The sequence below is a fragment of the Apus apus genome, chromosome 2, assembly GCF_020740795.1.
Source record: "Apus apus isolate bApuApu2 chromosome 2, bApuApu2.pri.cur, whole genome shotgun sequence".
In the NCBI taxonomy this organism is placed as follows: Eukaryota; Metazoa; Chordata; class Aves; order Apodiformes; family Apodidae; genus Apus; species Apus apus.
This window is the reverse complement of record NC_067283.1, coordinates 130,199,952-130,221,042: the sequence shown is the minus strand read 5'-3', so window position 1 is coordinate 130,221,042 and position 21,091 is coordinate 130,199,952. Positions and strand designations below refer to the sequence as shown.

The following is a 21,091-nucleotide window of genomic DNA, read 5'->3' as shown; positions in this document are numbered from 1 at the left end:
TTTTATTTTCCTACAGGCTGGTGACCTTATCTCCTACTTAAATATTTAAACAAAAGTTTGCTATATATCCATAGCTACAACATATATGAAGGGTTATAAGTCTGGCTGTACTTTTACAATTGTTCACACGTTTAAGAAAATCAGTGTGACTGATTTTGACTGGATTAGCCCATCTATAAAAATTAATTCAGTATGCAACGTGGTTTGTCTGGTATTAGCAGGTGTAAAACTTAAAGTGTTCCTTGAATACAGAACTGAAAAATCAATTATTTCATTAGATTGTGTATTTTTTTTTATGTACACACACATACATACTACTCCTTTATATTGCAAATACTCTTCTGGACAAAATGAGACGGTTGTCTTCATTTTGCATATATTGAATTAAGAATAATTACTCAAAAAGTTGAAAGACAATTGGCTGGTTGGGTTTTTTTGTGTTTTCTTTAACCTTACTGTCTTCCTGATGGTACATTGTTCTGCTGCTATTCAGCTCATATAAAAAAACTTCAGATGAGTTTTGTTTACTTTTACTCAAACTAAATAACCCCTTATATTACAAGAGAGAAATATTTCAATGATAGTGCTGTTGAAGTTATGCTTTTTATTTAGACATCATCCTAATTTTGATGTATTTGGAATGCTGACCGATATAAAGTTTTTTAAATATTGGAAAACATTGAAAAATTGAAGGCCATTGTACAAATCTAGTACTTCTGTGGAAAGCCTGGTGCTGCAGCAGTGGTTGTTTTTGTTAGTGGTGATTTAGACCTTCTCAGTTTGATTTTGTGATGAGGCTTTCTACAGTCAACTGGAAGTAGCCAGTAGATAACATGCCTTGGTGCTCATGAGTGACCCTGATGCTTGTTGGAAAGCCCACATCGCCAGGCATATTCAGTCCAGTAGGGTCCTGCAGTGCATCAGTGATAACTTCCTGATGCGGGTAGTGGGAGAACCAAGGAGGAAAGGTGCACTGCTGGACTTTGTATTAAGAAATAAAAAAGGTCTTGTGAATATTAAGGTTGGAAACAGCCTTGGTGACAGTGATCATGACATGGTTTTAGTTTAGTATTTTACAAGGAAGAAGCAGGGCAATAAGTAGGATTACAACCCTGGATTTCTAGAGGGCTTGGGTTAGATATCAGTTAGGTAAATTGAATATATACAAATCCATGGGCCCCAGTGGGATGCATCCATGAGTGCTGAGAGAGCTGGCTGATGTTGCCCTACCACTCTCCATTGTTTTCAAAAGATCGTGGCAAACAGGAGAGGTGCCTGAGGACTGAAGGAAGGCAAATGTCACTCCAGTCTTCAAAAAGGGCAAGAAGGAAGATCACAGAAGCTACAGACCAGTCAGCCTCGCCTCCATCACTGGAAAAATGGTGGAGCAGCTCATTCTAAAGGTCACCTCTAAGCACATGGAAGAGAAGAAGGTTATCAGGAGTAGCCAGCATGGATTTAGCAAGGGGAAATCAAGTTTGACTAATCTGATAGCCTTCTATGATGTTGTGACTGAATGGGTAGATTCAGGGAGACCAGTGGATGTAGCCTACCTTGACTTTAGCAAGGCTTTTGACATTGTCTCCCACAATATCCTTGTGAGCAAGCTCAGGAGGTGTGGGGCAGAAGAAAAGACAGTGAGACAGATTAAGAACTGGGTAAACAATAGAGACCAGAGGGTAGTGATCAGTGGTGCAGAGTCCAGCTGGAGACCTGTAACTGGTGGAGTCCCCCAGGGATCAGTGTTGGGTCCAGTCCTGTTCAACGTCTTCGTCAACAACCTAGATGAAGAGAAGCAAGTTTGCAGATGATACCAAACTGGGAGGACTGGCTGATTCACAGGAAGGCTGTGCAGCCATTCAGCAAGATTTGGACAGACTGGAGAGCTGAGCAAAGAGGAACCTATAATGAGGTTCAACAAGAATAAGTGTAGAGTCCTACACCTGAGAAGGAATAACAGGATGCACCAGTACAGGCTAGGAGCTGACCTTCTAGAGAGCAGCTCCATGGAGAAGGACCTCGGAGTCCTCGTGGACAAGAAGTGTGTTCTTGTGGCCAAGAAGACCAATGGCATCCTGGGGTGCATTAAGAAGAGTGTGTCCAACAGGTTGAGGGAGGTTCTCCTCCCCCACTACTCTGCCCTGGTGAAACCACACCAGGAGTTTTGTGTCCAGTTGTGGGCTCCCCAGCTCAAGAGGGAGAGGGATTTACTTGAGAGGGTCCAACGGAGGGGTACAGGGATGATTAAGGGACTGGAACACTTGTCTTATGAGGAAAGGCTGAGAGCCCTGGGGCTGTTTAGAGAAGACAGAGAGGGGATCTTACTAATGTTTATAAATATCTGAAGGTTGAGTGTCAAGAAGAAGGGGCTAATCTCTTTTCAGTGGTGCCCTGTGTTAGGATGAAGGGCAATGTATACAAGCTAGAGCACAGGAAGTTCCACCTCATCATGAGGAAGAACTTCCTTACTGTAAGGGTTACAGAGCACTCAAATAGGCTGCCCAGAGAAGTTGTGGAGTCTCCTTCTCTGGAGACTTTCAAGACCCATCTGGTTGCTCTTCTGTGTGACCTGCCCTAGATTCTGTGGTGGTCCTGCTCTGGCAGGGGGTTGGACTCTAATCTCCAGAGGTCCCTTCCAACCCCTAACATTCTGTGATTCTGTGCTTCGGTGAAATATTCTTAGGCAAATTACTTCCGATAAATATCTCCACTAGAAGCTTACAGTGGCGAAGAGATACTCTTCACTGTGGAAAGAGTAAGACAGAAGAACTTAATATTGTCATAAAGTTAGCAGTTTCAGTATCTTGAAATAAAAAATATATAATCTGGCAATTGACTAGACTTTTTGATTAAAATAAATTAAGACTTGTTTCAAAATCATCATGATGAGATAAAAGAGAAGGATCACAGAATAAAAAAAATATAATTTAGAAACTAATGACTTGACTAAATCTTTGCGTGTGTACTTTAACTTCACCTTCTGCAAATAAGCTAGCAATACAGATCGTAATTACCTTTAATGAATCAGAATAAATCATTGGTTGCCAAAGAGTTGTCAAATTGTTTCTTCAGAGGTTGCAGCAGAATAAAAGTAGGAAAAATAACAACATATTAATTTCTTTCTGAATGTCACAAGAGGCAATGAAGCACCACAAACTCTACATCTGGTGTCAAGATAGCTGTGCCTTTTGGTGGTCATTGTTGCATATAGACACAAAATTGGTAATACCATAACTTCAAAAGTTTAATGTTTTTATTAGGTGCAGTGCTTATGATTTTTCATTCATGTTGCTTTAACTATGTGATGCTGTTTCTTGCAGCTGGATGAAGAAGCCTCGATGTGGTGTGCCTGACCAAACAAGAGGTAACTCCAAATTTAACATTCGTCGGAAACGCTACGCGTTAACAGGACAGAAATGGCAACACAAACATATCACTTACAGGTACCAAAGATATTCATATAGAAATATAAATGTCACTAGTAGTGATTACTTAATTTTAAGTAAATATACACTTATGAAATATTTGTCAAAATTTTGGGAATTTTAGTATTAATATGTGATTAAAAAATTGCTGATTTTGATACCTCTTGGATAAGTATGTATGTGCTATAGAAGAACCAAGTTATTTTATTGGATAAAATAGCATGCATTAAGTAACTAGTAAATTCTCTGAAGCTTTTGGCATTGATTTAACACCCAAAATGTCCTTAGCCTTACCTTTCAACCCTCTTGGCAACTTCATAGGGAACATTGCTCTGAAACTAGGAGCACTGCTATGAAACTCAGATCTCTAATTTCAGTATGTAAAACAGCTTATTGAGAGGAGTCAGTTGTAGCAACTGTTCTAAGTAAAAATTAATTTTATTATAACTTGATGAGTCACTGACACCACCATTTCCTGCTTATATGATGATGGGCATAGGGATATGAATGGGAAGGTACATCTGTTTAACTCTTGAGTCTGGCATGTAGTTAACACAGTATCTTGCCAACTGTCAGAACTGATCTTTGCTGTGAAAGTTAGATACAACCTCTGTACTTCCTAGAGTTCTGTCAACCAAAGAAAGAGTCGGGTATATAAAATAAAATCCATAATTTATCAGCAAATCAGGGATTCCAATACAGCCTGTTTGAAAATTTTCACAGCCTCATTGGACTCATTATCCCATAACACCTACAAGGGTAAGTTCTGAGCAATAAAATTGTTTTCAAATTTGTTAACTCTACCATTATTAATGAACCCCTATAAATACTAAATTTTTAGTTCATAAGCTCTGTTGGTCATGTAGACTGTTCTTCATAGCACAGTAAAGAGATAATTTTATTAGCAACCATGAGAATGCTATGGCTTATGTCTGAATTGGAGAATACTATTTTAAGACATTACACACTTATATAACTTCAAGCAATAGAGAGCTAACTGCCTTGAGATTAGCATATTGCATTGACTGAAGTCTTTTATTGTTAATGTAAATGTTGATTAGAATAAGAATTCCCACTTCCAGCACTTTGCATTTAAATGTATTGTGTGTACATACATATATGACAAGGCATGCATGGTCACCTACAAATATGTGTGTTTTTCTACCCGTCTGATTTGTACAGAGTGCAAATTTTCTCTATTTCATTACAAATTTTTTTATAGCTGTCTAAATCCTGCTACTTGTATATCTTCTGTACTGTCACCAAAGGCATTAATCATAGTAACAAATAAAGGTGCTTGGTATTAAACTATGTGGCAACTATCTAGTAATCTTTCTCACTTTGAAGAATTTATAGCAATTCTTTACCTCCTGCCTTCATTTTAGTAAAATTTTCACTCTCTCAATTTGACAAGACCTCCAATCAACTAGAACTTTGAAGTGAATAAGCCTATATTTTTTGTCGTGAATTACAGAATGAACGATATTTAAAGTAGAACCCTCAAATTTCATTAGAATAAAATTGACAATAATATTTCTGAATTAAAAAAAATAACTCAAAGCAGGTAAGGACAACAGAAAAAGAAATAAAATTGTTTACATGTTTCTCCTCACCTGTTTTGTTCTTTCCAGCAATTCCCTGCTTACAAGCTTAATGCCAGTTAACTGAATGATATTTTAAGTTGTGTGTTCCCTAAACATTTAATCATAGATCTAGCATCACTAGTCTCAGCATTTTCTAAGTGGCACTTGTCAGCCGCTTCATAATGTGATGGTTTCCAGCTTCATTCTGTGCCTTCTTGGCCCATCAAACCTTGTAGTCTGAAGTGTGCCCACTAAGCAAGCTTAATAATTCCTCCAAAGAAAGAACAGTTTCTCATTCCTCTTACCTCTTCCACTTTTCTGGAAAATAAAACCAAAACCCCACAAAAAGCACCCTCAAAACCAAGCCCTTGTGTCCCAACAGAACAGAAACAGGGAATAAACAATACAAAATATGCCATCCATCACAGTTATCATAGGACTGCACTAACCAGCTTTTCTGAACAGGAAGAGTAATATTAAAAAATAATAATTTTATGAACATACCTAGTATGTTAAAAAGAGACCAACAGATGAGCAGAACATGGACTTGAATAGCCCTTAAAGGGTTTTTTTAAATATTTTTGTGGGTGTTTTTGCCTAGAATTTTAATTGGGGCAGAGTAAGGGAAGCTTTTCAAATTTCTTTGTTGTTCATTTCTAGAGAATATTTAATATAGTTCTGTAAATGTATACATTCTTGTTGGACTCTGTGAAATTCGCAAATGGGTGGTTCTTCTTTGTATGCATCCCTATCAGATAGGTGCATTTCCAGTGCTTAGGAGAGCCCTTTGAAAGAAACCAAAATCTACATTTACCACTCACTTTCTGTCTGGCTACTTGGTCTTAGAGTTTATTCTCAGGTGCTCTATATAAATGAAATAATTCTCACTTTAAGCAGAACATCAAGGCATTATGAATGGAAAAATAGAATTGAGATCACATATAAATGCATTTGAAACTGTGGCTACTTGTATTTTTACTCTAGCATTTTCTGCCTGTCACTTATTTTTTCCCCAAGAATTGCTTCTGGCACCTGTTAAATGTAAATTAATTAATGTTGTTCAGAATATATTTCCTCTTAGATTAATCTTGTAACTATGGGTAAGAGAATCAAAAGAGATACACGTGTGATGATATTTTTTCTATATTTCCACATTTTTATTTTGTAAGTTTTCAGTCTGAAACAGTTCCCCAAAATTTCAAGATGGACTTCAAAGAAGTGATTTATCATTATAATTTTTATTAATTATGTCTGTTTTGGCCTTGTATTACATTTTGGATTTAGGTGATAATTACTCTCGGAAAACAATGTGTGTGTTTGCAGACAGTATCAAAATGCAGATTTCCAGTATTGGGAATGTCAGCATGAAATTAATATTGAGTTACAATAATTAAACTTTCTCTCTCTCAGGGAATGCAGCTTTCTGATTATCAGAACTGGTGAATAGGTTGTTAGAGTTTCTGTTTCTAATGAAGTCACATGGCAGTATTGCTTACTGTATCTTTTCTACCTGGTAGAGATCATGCCAGTTTGCCTTCTGAACATTATTAGTACTTAGGTTATATACTCATGTTATATACTAACAAGACTTTTACAAAGAGAGAAACAGAAACTATTTAAATCTTTTTACCAACCAGAAGAGTATAGGAACCAAGGAGAACATCATTACAGATCAAAATATGAAGATCTTATTCTTAGTGTTTTAGACCACATCAAGTTACACAACAACCTCTCAACATTGCATAGCTCAGAGAAGAAATCTCCTTAACCTATTAAGGAATTTAAAATAAAATAAAATAATAATTTAAAAGCCATTCTGCTTTATTCTGCTGTCTTCAGGAAGAAAAAACAAAACCAATTTGATTGTTCAGCAGTATGTAATATTAAATTAATTAGTAGAGGAAATTTAACTGTAGATAGTCAACAGCTTCATCCCAAACCACTTAGAATTAATTTAATTTTTTCCTTTACTTCAGTGGACATTGGGTCAGTCCCTAGATAATTGTCTTTTTCCTTTCTCAATAGGTTGGATCTATCCTGGATTTCAGCTGTCCAAAAACTGACAGAGAATGAAAGATTTGGACATTTCTAACTTTATGCAATTCAGTTAAATTAATTAATGCTAGCTGGAAGATTCAACATGCAATGAAAAGTCCTAACTGCCTTGTTAACAATAGACTATGTTACTTGGATGGTCAGAATGATCCATATTGTGTGGAATTTGGAAAGAGTTTTTCTTGAATGTATTAAAGCCACACTGAAAAGTAACAAAATAGTGAATTCAGAAAAAAACTTAGAAAATACTGTTGATTTAAAATAGTAACAAGATTTTTCAGTAAAATCATACTAAGTGTGCTACAGAGGAATATTTAGAAAATACTTCCTAAATCAAGGAATTACACACCGTATTAATCATATTTGTCACAAAGTCAGTATATGCTGAATTTCTTTGATTTTATGTGAATGAAAAAGACCAGCTCTGTCCATATCGAAATTGTAACATAAGCTTTGCATTGTGGTGATGTTCACAGTGCATCGTTTTTAAAATAGATGCCTATTTCAGCAGCAAGACATGAGTATATTCTCTTTCTATTAAGAATGGAAAGCAGAAATAAGGGGAAATAATGAATCTTGTTTTTTTTCAGAGATGCCAAGAACATCCTAACTTCAACAAATTTGTGAATAACTGAAATGTCTGAGAACTAGCCTTCAATGCATGAGCAGTATTCTGTGCTTTAAATCAGTTATACCTGAGTAATATATTTAAAAACATGCCAGAAGCATTTACAGAATTGGGCTGTACTTTGATGTAATTTTTTTCCACTACATGCATATGAGGCCTACAAGACCTTAAGGCAGTAGAAATAGCTAAGCTCTAAAGCCATACTCTATCATTTTAACTCAGCAACAAAGTTTGAAGTTCTAAGCTCCTTGGTATCACAGAGAACACAGTAGTGTAGCAAATGCATGCTGGAATATATGGAGAAGTGATACCTCCAGGTGTGGAAAGCATTCTGGGTGGCACAGTGAAGAAATTTTCAGGGTTTTCTGAAAACTGATGTTTTCAAGATGTCACACCCTTGAGTTCTTAGCATTCCTACTTACATGTTTTTCTGCAATTCTGATGATTTACAGCTGCAAATCTAGAAAAATTGTACTAAAAGACACTACTTGTTTTCTACAATAAACTGCTCATAAACTGTTAGACTGTCTACCATAGGGCTTCAGCCCTTAAGGACTAATGGGACAAGGTTGCTAGCAGTCCTGACACTTTAAACATTATCTTTTTGTAGTAAGCATAGATGCAGAATCAGATGCTATTTAATGGTCTGTTAAACAATCTTTTGTCATTATAGTTCCATCTCCCACCAATTTTCAATCAGAAATATCATTTAAAATGTCATTCTTGTCAATCTGATGATACAGAGGAAAGGTTTCAGTATTTGTCTGCATGATATCTGCTAACACCATTATAAGCAACGTTTAGGAATCTGAATAAAACTGAATACTAAGTTGCTAAGTATTGATTTAAACATATTTACCCCTCTGTTAGAGCTCGGTGCATTCCTAAAAAGCAATTTAATATAGGTAGTGCTTACCCTTTTCTTAACTGTGTTAGCAGTGCTATATATCTTAGCATTTCTAACCTCTTAATGGAAGATGGGAGAACATATTAAAACATACCTAATAAAAGGAAATAAGTTTACACTGTGGTGATTGGAAATTTATGCAGTGAAAAAAGTCTAGATAACTGTAGCTGAAAGAGGGGATTCCTACACAACAACCGATTAAGTAAATTAGCTATGCTTTTCCATAGTGTAATTAATTAAAAAATGGTTATATATATATATTTAGGGTCAGTCTTTTTCATAAAAAAAATAAATATTGTAGAATATAATTTCTCATTTCTTTAATACTTGGCTACTTCAGTAATCCTGAAATAATTAAACACTTAATAGAATCATAAAATCGTATAATGGTTTGGGTTGGAAGGGACCTTAATGATCATCTAGTTCCAACAGCCCTGCATAGAAAGGGTCACCTCCCACTAGAGCAGGTTGCTCAGAGTCTCATCCAGCCTGGCCTTGAGCATGTCCAGGGATGGGGCTTCCACAGATTCCCTAGGCAAACTGTGAATATCAATATGCTATAACTGTAAAATTTTAAGTTGCATTTTAATAATTTTAAATTAATTAGTAATAAATTATTATGCGGGATTACTTAGAACATCTTTCCTCTGAAATAATTTCTCGGTTAAATATTTTGCAGATCTTGGCTTTCTATCTTGGAATTCTCATCTTTGTCACTTTTCAGATGCTTTTAATTAATTATGGGAATAATATTATCCATAAAATGAAGAGGCAAGAAAATTACAGATTTTTTTCCAACATAGCAGCAGTAGGTTGACTTTTAATGTGGTCATGGAACAAGAAAATCAAAAGCAATATCTTTGACTCGGGTTTAATCAGCTGGAGCAGGAACTATATGAACTAAGGGCACATTTTACATGAGAAACTCTCTTAGGTTATGGCTACAAAGAGCTAGCAAAGTGAGACTGGAAAGAAAATGAAGCTGAGAAAACCCACATCAGTGAGATTAAAAAAAGATAAATCAGTGGTATTTAAAAAAACAAGCTTTAGTTCACTTTAGGTTTGATTGACAGCAATTGCTATGAGAAGTTCATTTCAACAAGTTATTAAAATTAAAGCTATGTTTCAATTCATTTTATCTTAACTGTTTCATATCAAATACAGATCTAGAATTTGCTTACTTCACACAGGTTGTATACTGCATCTGTGTACCTTTTTACTTTAATTTCCTGCTCTTTTATCTTTCTTTCTTAAGAATGGAGTTTCCAAATTGTGTCTTTGCTCCAACACAATCTTGGAATGTTTGAAAGAAATGGCATTGTAGAAATAATTTCCCCATTTATATTTAGCTTATATATTTATGTTCTTAAACAAACAAACAAACAAGCATCATTTTTCATCATTGTAATTACATAATAATTCTAAAAACACTCATTACTATCCAGTTTAATCAGCACAACAGGGTAGCAAGGTGTTACTCTTGTACACTGGATTTAATGCACAAATTAGAATAGAACCAATTTTGAAAAAATATTTATTAGATGCAGTGGAGAAGTATCAAAGTCTACATGCCATGAAGAAGTCTGTTACTGAGTTATTACAACTCTTGTGGAGGTCATTACTGCTAAGGTAAACAGTAAGAAGAAGCTTTCTGTATTTCAAGCTTTATCTAGCCTTTGCTGAACTGCCTCTTGGGTCTAGCTTGGGTCAGAAGGGTTGACTTTGTATACAGACTTGTAGCAATTTACAAGAAAAAATATAACAAGCTGTTCTAATGACAGCTCAGGAGTAGAAAAAAGGAGCTATGAAATTTAATGGCAAATATATGCTACTTAATTTACTGTATTTAAATTTCAGATGACTGATTTTACACAGCCAAGTGAGGTATATCCTGACAGCCTTGCAAGGCTCCTGAAGCTGTTGCAGCCAAAAATGTGTCACTGAGACTATTTTTGGGAAGGAGGAGGAGGGGAAGGAAAACCCAAAGCTTTTCTAAAATCAGAATTTCAGAATAACAGTCTCCAAAACAAGACTCTTCAAGCATCTGCAGAAATAATAAATCAGTGTGAAAAGTATGTGTCACTGATTAAATTGTATTCTTGTGTAAGATGTGAATTTAAAATCTATAATTCCAAAAGCAGCTCTCAAGTTGAAAACCTTGTTTGCATCAAACTGCAGTAGTAAGCACAAAATACTGAATTCAGTGGATACATATCTGTGGCTGTCTAAGAATAACAGCTTTCAAAATGTATTCAAAACTTCAAGATTAGGTTGGACGGATTTCTGAGCAACCTGATCTAGTTGATGTCCCTGCTTATTGCAGGGGAGTTGGACTAGATTACCTTTAAAGGTCCCTTTTAACCCAAACTATTCTATGATTCTGGGATTCTATGATCACTCAGTTTACTAGTTTGTTAAAAATTATATCAAAGTAAATATTTCATATTTTACTTAATAAAATACTCCCTGTTTGGAAGAAGAGTGTGTCCTTTAACCTCTTTATAAGGTTGCATTGCTGATCTATTCAAGATCCACACTGGATCTTTCTCTCTACTGAACAGTTTTTCTGTGAAATGACCACTACACTTGGAGATTAGGAAAGTAATACTTAGGAAATCTTGTTTGCTTATTGTGATGGCCTTTGTCTTGCTCTGCTGCCACTTTGCAATAGGAGTGATTCTGAGTTGGCATGTCCTCCACTTAGTTTTATTTCAGCTCCATTATCTGGACATGTTGCATGTAAGATACCCCGATCATCTTTTTTTGTTGCTATTGAGAGTATTTCAAGTGACCACTGGCTTTAAGATGTAATAGGAAAAAGGTTCATAGAAGACTTTATTTGCTAATGTGGTGACATAGCTAAACCAAAGACTTTTAGGAGATGAGTACCTAGAATCTCTGGTAATTAAAACATTTTCTTGATCTTATTACTGTACTTCCCCTTTGGAGTATGACTAACACTCTAAAATAGATGGATAGTAATCTGTATTTCATATGTCCTCACTAATAAATTATTCCAAGCAAAGTTCCGAGCTAGACAACTTTAACATTTCTATGACACACAGAACTGAAATTGGCCCTCCTAAGACTGAAAAGTCCTGTGTTAAACACATTAAAATGGACAATATTTTCTGCAAGTACTCTTATATTGGAATAACTACTGATGAATTTCATTCATTTTAGAACCTACATTTTTTTAGTATAATCTCACCTTCTCCAGGAGGTTGTTTTGGAAGCCAAAAATCTGTCTTCTTTTAATATAGAATGTATGCTTGAGAAATATTTCTTCCTGACAAAAAATCTTGACATATAGGATCCTATTTCAAAAGTAATTCAATAGCTGGCTCCCCTGGAAAAGGTCTCCCATCATAGGTAATCACCCCTAGTTACTGTGTGTAAAACTAGCACAATGGCTTGATTTTTCATTTCTAACAAATGACTAAAACTTAATTCTGTGCAAGGAAAAAAAAAAAAAGCAAGAAAATGTAAGGTGACAAGGTTTAAAACAAGTAAAACCTTTTTAGACCAGGTAATTCATCAATTTACCACCAGGAAAAAATTCTAGTCTGTTTTTATCCATTTCCTTGTACCACATAAAATGGTATGATATGAACATTTTGCTTTGTTTTCATAACCAAGAAGTGTGACTTTGACCCATGACTAAGATTCCTAAATATAAAACAATAACAAAAACCCAAACTGTATCTTTCCGATGAACTTTTCCTACAGTTCTGGGTCCCTCACTACAAGAAGGACACTGAGTCACTGTAGCGTATCCAAAGAAGAGCAACCAAGCTGGGGAAGGGTCTAGAGGACAAGTCCTGTGAGGAGGGGCTGAGGGAGCTGATATTGTTTAGTTTGAAGAAGAGGAGGCTGAGAGGAGACCTCATTGCTCTCTACAACTGCCTGGAACGAGGTTGTAGTGAGGTGGCTGTTGACCTCTTCTTCCTAGTAAATAATGATAGAACTAGAAGAAATGGCCTGAAGTTGTGCCAGGGCAGGTTTAGACTTTCTTTACTGAAAGGGTGGTCAGGCACTGGAACGGGATTCCCAGGGAAGGTGGTGGAGTCACCATACCTGGAGGTATGAAAAAAAAAAATTGTAGATGTGACACTTTAGGACATGCTCTAGTGGGATTTTTTCCTGATTTGACAGTTGGACTCAGTGACCTCTTTTCCAACCGTGACAATTCTGTGACTCTGTGAAAATACTAGTTTTGCTTGACTAACTCTATTTTCTATGAAAGCCTGTTGATTCACTGGCTGTATTCATTATACATAGCAAATAACAGAGGCTCTGATCTTTCAAGGAGCTGTGCTTGGGACAATATATGTGCTTTAAAGAGCATGCTGCAGGACTAAGAAAAAAATCATCAACTTTGTAAGTGGCATTCCTAGCATAACAACAGGTTAATTGTTGTCAAGTTTTTAGTAGTGGGAGTGCAAGTGTGCTTTTGTGAGGTGTTTTGATATATTTCCACATGACACTGGTTGTAAAACACTGTACGTTCTCAAGGGGCACAGGATGAGTAGCTTATGAACATTTCTCAATGGAGTGAGCTTTCAGAGAGCAGTTCTGCAGCAGCACATGCAGTTGGTCCAGTGCATCCAATATTTTTTTTTAATCACTTGAAAATCAATACAACACTGCTCATAAAATTACTGGTGAGTAAATAACTATGAAGAAAGGGCATAATACAAAGCATTTGAACCACATGACATTTACATCATTTAAAGTAAGGCCATGTCTATAGATCAGAAGACTTTTTCTTTTTTAGGCAGCAAGATCAGTACAGCAGTACTTTGTGTTTCTGACAGTCAGTTTTAAAAGAGCATTGCAAAATTGGAGCAAGTTCAATAAAAATCATAGAAAATATTTAATAAAATGGAGTAAATGTCTTATAATAAGAAATTTACAGATTTCAGGTTAAAAAAACCCAAAACAAACAACAAAAACTAAACAGAAGAGTAAACAAAATGGTTATGACTTTGCAGTGCAGAAATTTCTTTTACATGTCATCTTTTAGGGGGGAAAAAATGTCCTTAAATCTCATGTATGCAAAACAGAAAGGCAGAACAAGAACCAGTTACAAGCCAGACAAGCAAGATAATAGGCACAAGTATGTAATGACTGATTAAATCATCTTTGGAGCAAAAGGTCAAGGGAAGCAGTGGATCCTTTACAGTCTGCTATATTCTAATATGTCTTGATATCTCTTTGGAACACACATACTAGCTAAAACAAAATAATGCTTTGATTAGACTAGCATTAGTGGACTCAATAGAAGAATATTTTTTACTGTAAGTCAAAATAGGTAACTTCATGGTTTCTACATTATCCTATGAACAAAACATTATATATGTGAAGTCAAATCTGTAAAATTAAAATTTAAGGATTTATTTCCATTTATATAAAATTACTTATATTTAATGCACCAACCGCATAGATCATTCCAGGTTTGGTTTTATTTGTTTGGTTTTTTTTCTTCTCCATTAATATGCCATGTTGTGTAAACTAACCTAAAAATTACATGCACTCTAGAACTCTGTAATTTGTGATATTTGTGCTGGACATTCAGTCAAGCACATGTCAAAAGAACAATGAGCATCTGATTGCAGCAATTTCAGAACAGACACAAACATAATTTTTGCTGGCCATATGAATAGAGTAAAAATGATGGAAGAAATTTGGTTGATCTGAAATTTATTATTGCCATTCCTTTCTTGAATTCAATAATAGAAATAAATAAGGATTACTTTTTTAAAGCTGTTTCTACCATAATTTACTTGTAACTGCGACTCTGAACTCAACTGTAATTCTTATTTTCTTTCACCTTTCTTTTATGTGTGAAAGTTGAAGAAGTAGTAGAGACTGAAATGTATGTTTAAATATATATTTCTGAATTAGCTCATAATTGTGTTATATAAAATTACTTATTTGATGAATTCTTAAGTTTTATGCAAGAAGTAATCAGATCATAACAGGACATCCTGTATTGAAATAATAAGGCTTTGTTTCTGATAAGGAATTATCTATCCAGTTACAAATGCAAAAAGAAATGTTTTTAAAGCTTTGTGAATGCTGGTTGGTGGTCACAGTATGGAGCTCTGCAATTGTTAATGGACTCACTAAGAAATTAAAATTTCATTTAACTAGAAACATTTTTATTTTGATCAGCAATGACATGCCGTTCTTTAGCTGTGATGAATTCTAATCATGGTCCAGGAAGTAAACAGCCAGTGGTTGATTAATCTGGTTATCCCACTGTTAAGAAGTTTTCATTTTAAAATATTTTTAATCTTCTAAAAATAAGATTTTTGTACTGCTGAGAGTAACCTAGCTAATGTATAATGAGTTCTAGCATAAAGGGCTACATAGATAGACACAATAGTTTTACATCAACTAGTTTAAAAATACTATTCTTAAAGAACAGAATGCCAGACTAGCATGTTTTATTAAAAGTCCAGTTCTTTTAATAATTTTGGGAAAGTGGATGTAAGCAGTGTCACTCACCAGTCTGTCAAATTTAATCTATTTAATGCTTCTCTGTTTCTTTCAGCATAAAGAACGTCACTCCAAAAGTAGGTGATGCTGAAACTCGTAAAGCCATTCGCCGTGCCTTCGATGTGTGGCAGAATGTAACTCCTCTAACATTTGAAGAAGTTCCTTATATTGAATTGGAAAATGGCAAGAGAGACGTGGATATTACAATCATTTTTGCATCAGGTTTTCATGGAGACAGTTCTCCCTTTGATGGGGAGGGAGGATTTTTGGCTCATGCATATTTCCCTGGGCCTGGAATTGGGGGAGACACTCATTTTGACTCTGATGAACCATGGACTTTGGGAAATCCCAATCATGATGGTAAGAACAGATTTCAGCTTGAACAAAACAAATAAATGCCATGAACTTTGAGCTAACAGAACTATTTCCTTCTCCCTAAAGTCACATAGTTTTCTTTCCTAAGTTCATATTGCTTTAGAACTATCTTAATTTGCCTGGTCCATTAGAACATGAGGCAGAAAAGTTTCTATCAAAATGTAAGTTAGAGTATCAAAAGGCGTTTCACTCGAAAAACAAAGAATTCTTGTTAGAAACCTCTGTCTTTGTTCAAACATTGTACTGTTGAATGCTTACATAAGCTACTTTAATTTTGAAAATTTTTGCCAAATAGATCTTATTTAGGTTTGGGGAAAATGTGCAAAGTTCTTTAGCAATCATATAAGAGAGATTAAGAACAACTGAGACTACCCACCAATATAGTGGATATATGAAACCTAGTCTTCTCCAGTTTTGCTTTATGGTGAAGCAGTGGCAGCATTTAAAGTCGAATCTTCAAAATGCCATTCCAAGAACAGAGATGGTGTTTCCCAATAACTTTTCAATGCCTTTTGGACTTGTTAATTCAAAAAATAATTCCAATTAACTCAAGTTGTACATTCCCAGTAGTCAACTAAGTGACTGCATAGTGTAGTTGTTGTACCTAAAATTTACCAAATCAATATTAAAGATACTCTTAAAATCAAAGAACTACAAACTCTTGCCAACTCCAAGTTCATGTGACTAAATTAATGTCATTGTCTAAGAAACCAAATTTAAAGCTAGCCTTTGCATCTCTTCAGAACAGTGTCAAAGAAGAGCTTTTGTGTTTGGTGCTTTTATGCTTTGATGGGTTTTGCTTCCAACCAGCCTCAGTTGTCCAAGCAGATCTCTCTAAGCCAGTTACATAGATTTTGGAAGAGTCTCTTCAGCAAACAATGATGCACAACAGAAGATGAACAGATGCACAAAGAGGGTGCTTCTGGCATAAAATAAAAGAAGATGACAAATAAGAAGCGCAGGGCTGTTGTGTTTCCATGTTACACTGAATCTGTGAGCAAGGAGAAGCTCTATCTAATTCATTTTCTTTTCTCACCTGCAAAACTAAAATTCAGAGCTTTTATGTAGCAGTATTTGTAGCCTTGAATTTGCGTTAAAACTTTGTTAATATTTCAGGAGTATAAATGTGGTATTGTGACTGTTCTAATGGTGTAACACTTCTGCTGTGCCAGGGTCAGTGAAGCAAGAGCAGTGTACTGCGTTGTGAAAACCCTTAGTAGCAGAGTGGGTTAAGAAGATTATTTCTTGTGAATCAAGGCCTAGATTCTTACTGGAGAAAAATTTGGTATTGCACTGCTAGGAAGGCTTTACAGAGGGACCTGGATGGGCTGAATCAATGGGCCAAGGCCAATTGTATGAGGTTCAGTTAGGCCAAGTGCTGGGTCCTGCATTTTGGTCACACCACTACCGGCTTGGGGAAGAGTGGCTAGAAACTGCCCATCAGAAAAGGACCTGGGGGTGCTGGTTGACAGCCAAATGAACATGAGCCAACAGCATGTCCAGGTGGCCAGATGCAAAATAGCACCCTGACCTTATCAGGAATAGCGTGGCCAGCAGAAGTAGGGAAGTGATTGGGCCCTTGTACTCGAAGTGATGAGGCTGCACCTCAAGTGCTATGTTCAGTTCTGGGCCCCTCACTACAGGAACGACATTGAGGTGCTGGAGTGTGTCCAGAGGACAGCTACCAGTGGGGTGATTTTTAAGGTCTAGAGAACAAGTCATATGAGCAGTGGCTGAGGGAACTGGGGTTGTTTAGTCTGAAGAAAAGGAGGGTGAGCAGAGACCTCATCGCACTCCACAACTACCTGAAAGGAGGCTATAGGGATGTGAGTGTTGGCTTCTTCTCCCAAGTAAGTAACGAAAGGACCATAGGAAATGGCCTGAAGCTGCGGCAGGGGAGGTTCAGATTGGATATTAGGAAGAATTTCTGCATTGAAAGAGTGGTCAGGCACTGCAACAGCCTGTCTAGGGAGGTGGTGGACACACCATCCTTGGAGGTATTCAAGAAATGTGCAGAAGTGGCACTTCAGGGCATGCTCTGTTGGCTGAAGTTGTGGGTCAGTTGTGTGTTGTTTTTTTTTCTGTTTTTGTTCTTTGGTTTGTTTTGGGCTGGGGTTTTTTGTGTTGGTGGTTGGACTCAGTGATATCAGAGGTCTTTTCCAACCATGATGATTCTGTGATTCTGTGATATTTTCATAAGTTTATCTAAAAGAAACAAGAGTTATCTTCTGTTTATGCGGTTCAGGTACATAGTCACAGCAGTGAAAGGCTAAATTAAGGTGTTTTGATGAGCCTCAGTGGGAGACCAACACTGCATATAATGTTCTGTGATTTTGGAGCTATTATTTTAAGCACTCAGGAAAATCTACAGGCATGTGTATGTTGAAATCAAGGTGTCCATTTAAAATGTGATAACATTTGAAGCATATCCACATGTGGATACTTTTAGCATGTGTGAAAGTGTGCAAACGTCTGGCTATCTTCTTTTTTAATGGAAATAATTTTCAGAGTGCAAATGAGTACCCATATTTTTATATGCCTTTTTGTGACTGAGTTTTATAGAGCAGTTTTCAAAAGCTATTTCTTCTATTAATGAGCTTTAAGATATTTTGAAAGGAAAAAAAAACAAATGAAAGTAAAATGATACTATCACTAAAAATACGCTTTTAGGTATCTTAGAATGCAGAACTTCTATAATAAAAATCCTGAAGGAAAGCCCAGGGTTTTTTTGTGATTGGAAAAAATTTCTGTGTGGAAAAAGAAAACAAGTCTGCCATTTGGGATTGACAAGGAAGAAAAAGCTTACCACTCTCTTAGGCTTCCTAATATTTGAGCTCAATCTCAGAGCACTGAAAAGCAGAGGTTGAATAATATATTTATGGTCTTAGCTATGAGTCATTTTTCCCAGGTGAGTGTTACTTTTTTAAAGTTCATTGCTCGAATAGTCCAATAGTCATCTTCATGTATTGTTAATAGAAATCCAATAAAGAAGAAAAAGGTTCAGAGATTTATTTTTATTTTAAAATTAATTCTCACCTCAAAAGTCTTTTTGTTTTGTTTTGTTTTGTTTTGTTTTGCTTTGCTTTTCTATCTGATTCCTACTCTGTTATCTCAGAATTATTTGAAAACATGGACTTGGTTAATTAGCAGCAAAAAGGCAATATAAGATCATCTTGAGAAGTGCTAGACTAACTCTCCACCGTGCACTGTTCTTCTAATGAAAACAATTTGCATGCTATCTATCTCAAAAAAGACAAGCAACTACTTGAAATGCTGTCATAAACTCTTGTCCTTTAAAAAAAATTTTCATTCCAAATAAGGAACCATATACAAATTCAGTATTCTGAGTATAGTTAATTCCTAAGGTAATTTCTCCTGACTAGTTAGTTGTAGTGGCTTCATACATAAAGTTTGGGTTTAGGTTTTGTTTTTTTTCCTTATCTTTTTTCTTGATTATAGTGTGTTTTCTTAGTTTTAATAATATTCTAGACTGAAAGGACAGTTCCAGTAAAAATACATCATCTCCACAGCACAGTGCTGCTTTCCTTTTTTCCACTTCAGTGGTATGTTTTTGTGGATCTCAGACCTATCTCATCAATTGTGTTCTAGGGAAGAGATCTGTGCTTTGACTAAAGAATGAATAAGCCTCCTATAGGAGCCCACTGCTTAGGATAAATCCTCCTATCATATAACCTAACACTTGCAAGCTCTCTCAAATGACATATTTCTTTGTTTTCATAATACACTGTAAGCAGAGTGCAGCTAGTACCTTAACTCCAGCTGAGCTGTAGAGGTCTTTTCTCTAATTTCCTCCTACGGTGCTGCAGGTGATGCCAGAAGTATTGACTTGCCATCACAAGGGAGCAATGGACACAAGGACAGAATTTCTTTTGCTAGGGGAGGAGGGATATACTGGAGGATAAAAAATTTTGGGGTTTTTTTGCAAGGCAGGGAAATGGTAGTTTTCAAATATTTTGGACCAAGTGTTTGGATGCATTGGACTGCAGCCTTCCTCAAGACAGCTTTCATGTTCACCTTGTTCTTTTAGAACACCTATTTTTCAAGTTGTTCTGACGGTGTAGACCTTTTCACCTAGAGTAGACCCCATTTCCTTTACAGTCGGCTTACCCAGATTTTGATGTGAGAGGAGAGTCTTAGGTTTGTAAATTTTCTGGGACAGGATGGTTTCTCGATGCATCTTCTGAATTAACTTCTGCTCCTAGGCAGTCTCAGTAAAACTCAGATTATTCTGGTAACACTTGGAAACTACGGTAGGAGAGGATGGAGGAAACAAAAATTGAAGGTGAAACACTGTCTGGAATAGCAAATCAGAAAGGACAGCAATATCACAGGGAAAGAATTCATAATACGTACACTTAAAGATGTAAAAGGTAAAAGAATGAAAAGGAGATGAAAATACATAAGTAGCCATCTGAAAATTCAGCATTTATTAAAAAAAAAAAAAAAAAAAAAAGAATCCTTGTTTTCTTCTGAACTTAAGTACTGGAAAGAAAAAAAAGTGGAGGAAAGAAAGGAAAAGTAAGAAATCTTAATATACTGGTCTTGAGGCTAGGGAGACATTTCATAGTTCCCATGACTCCAGTCCATTTAGATGATATATATGACCTCATTTTTTAATGAAAAATTTATGGACACCGAATAATATATCTAAATCCAGAAAAAGACAATGATTTCTTGCTAAGACTGACAATATTTTGGAGACATTGTATTGTCCAACAAGAATCTTTTTCAAAGATATTTTTTCAGTTGCAATATTTCAAATCACTGTGATGAAATTTAAAGTCACTGCCAGGGAGCAGGAGGGATAGGGACTGTCCCTGTAGTAAATTTTCAAGTAGCAAGCAGGAAAATCCTATGCTATGTCTTCCTGTATCAAAAACTGAAAGTGTTCATGTTAGTCTTAACAAGTCTTTCCCACATCTGTCCATTATTAATCTGCAGCACTGAATATTTTTTAAAGCAATTAATAATGTTTACTGAGCATAGATGTTTGCTTCTAATAAAAAAAGGAAGTTTTTCTACAATGACATGATTAGGAACAGGACTTACCTTGTAACTCTGTCTTGTTAAAAGCATATAGTTATAAAACCATAACAAACTTTAATCAGTCAGTTTTCCTATGTGTACTTCAGAACATGCAAACTAGAAAGAAAATAAAACATACATAATACTAGGTTTTATTTCACTGCCTTATTCCTGTGACTGATGATTGCCTATGATACCACAAGAGAACTTTGAGAGAGGAGGCAGCATTTGATCTAAAAGCTGCTGAATGCAGTTTACACAGTGGGGGCTTCTGAAGTGATGAAACAGATATATTTCCCTTATTATAGGGTCAGTAGCAGTGGCATTTTGGAGGTGAAGTGTTACTTGCTTGTTTGTTTTCTGGCTTGTGTTTTGTTTTTTTATTAATCTCTTTTAAAGCCTTGGAGAGGACAAGAACTATTCTCAGTTTAGTTTGTAGCTTTCTCAGTAATTTAAAAGTGGACAGTTTCAAATGCTAATCAAACTTCAGCATTTCTGAATTTAGACTCAGGACAGGTACAGATGAAGAGTCTGAAAACAGTTATCTGAACAGTGACTTCAGAGAAAG

The 21,091-nt window shown here is 35.8% G+C and overlaps 1 protein-coding gene across 1 annotated transcript in view; it reads left to right on the top strand.

Moving 5' to 3' along the window:
* The window catches only part of MMP16 (matrix metallopeptidase 16), a 182,367-nt gene that overhangs the window by 96,307 nt on the left and 64,969 nt on the right, over positions 1-21,091 (top strand). The window contains exons 3-4 of the mRNA XM_051612188.1: positions 3,321-3,443; positions 15,158-15,462. Coding sequence (XP_051468148.1) covers positions 3,321-3,443; positions 15,158-15,462 — 428 coding nt within the window. The remainder of the gene's footprint in view (positions 1-3,320; positions 3,444-15,157; positions 15,463-21,091) is intronic.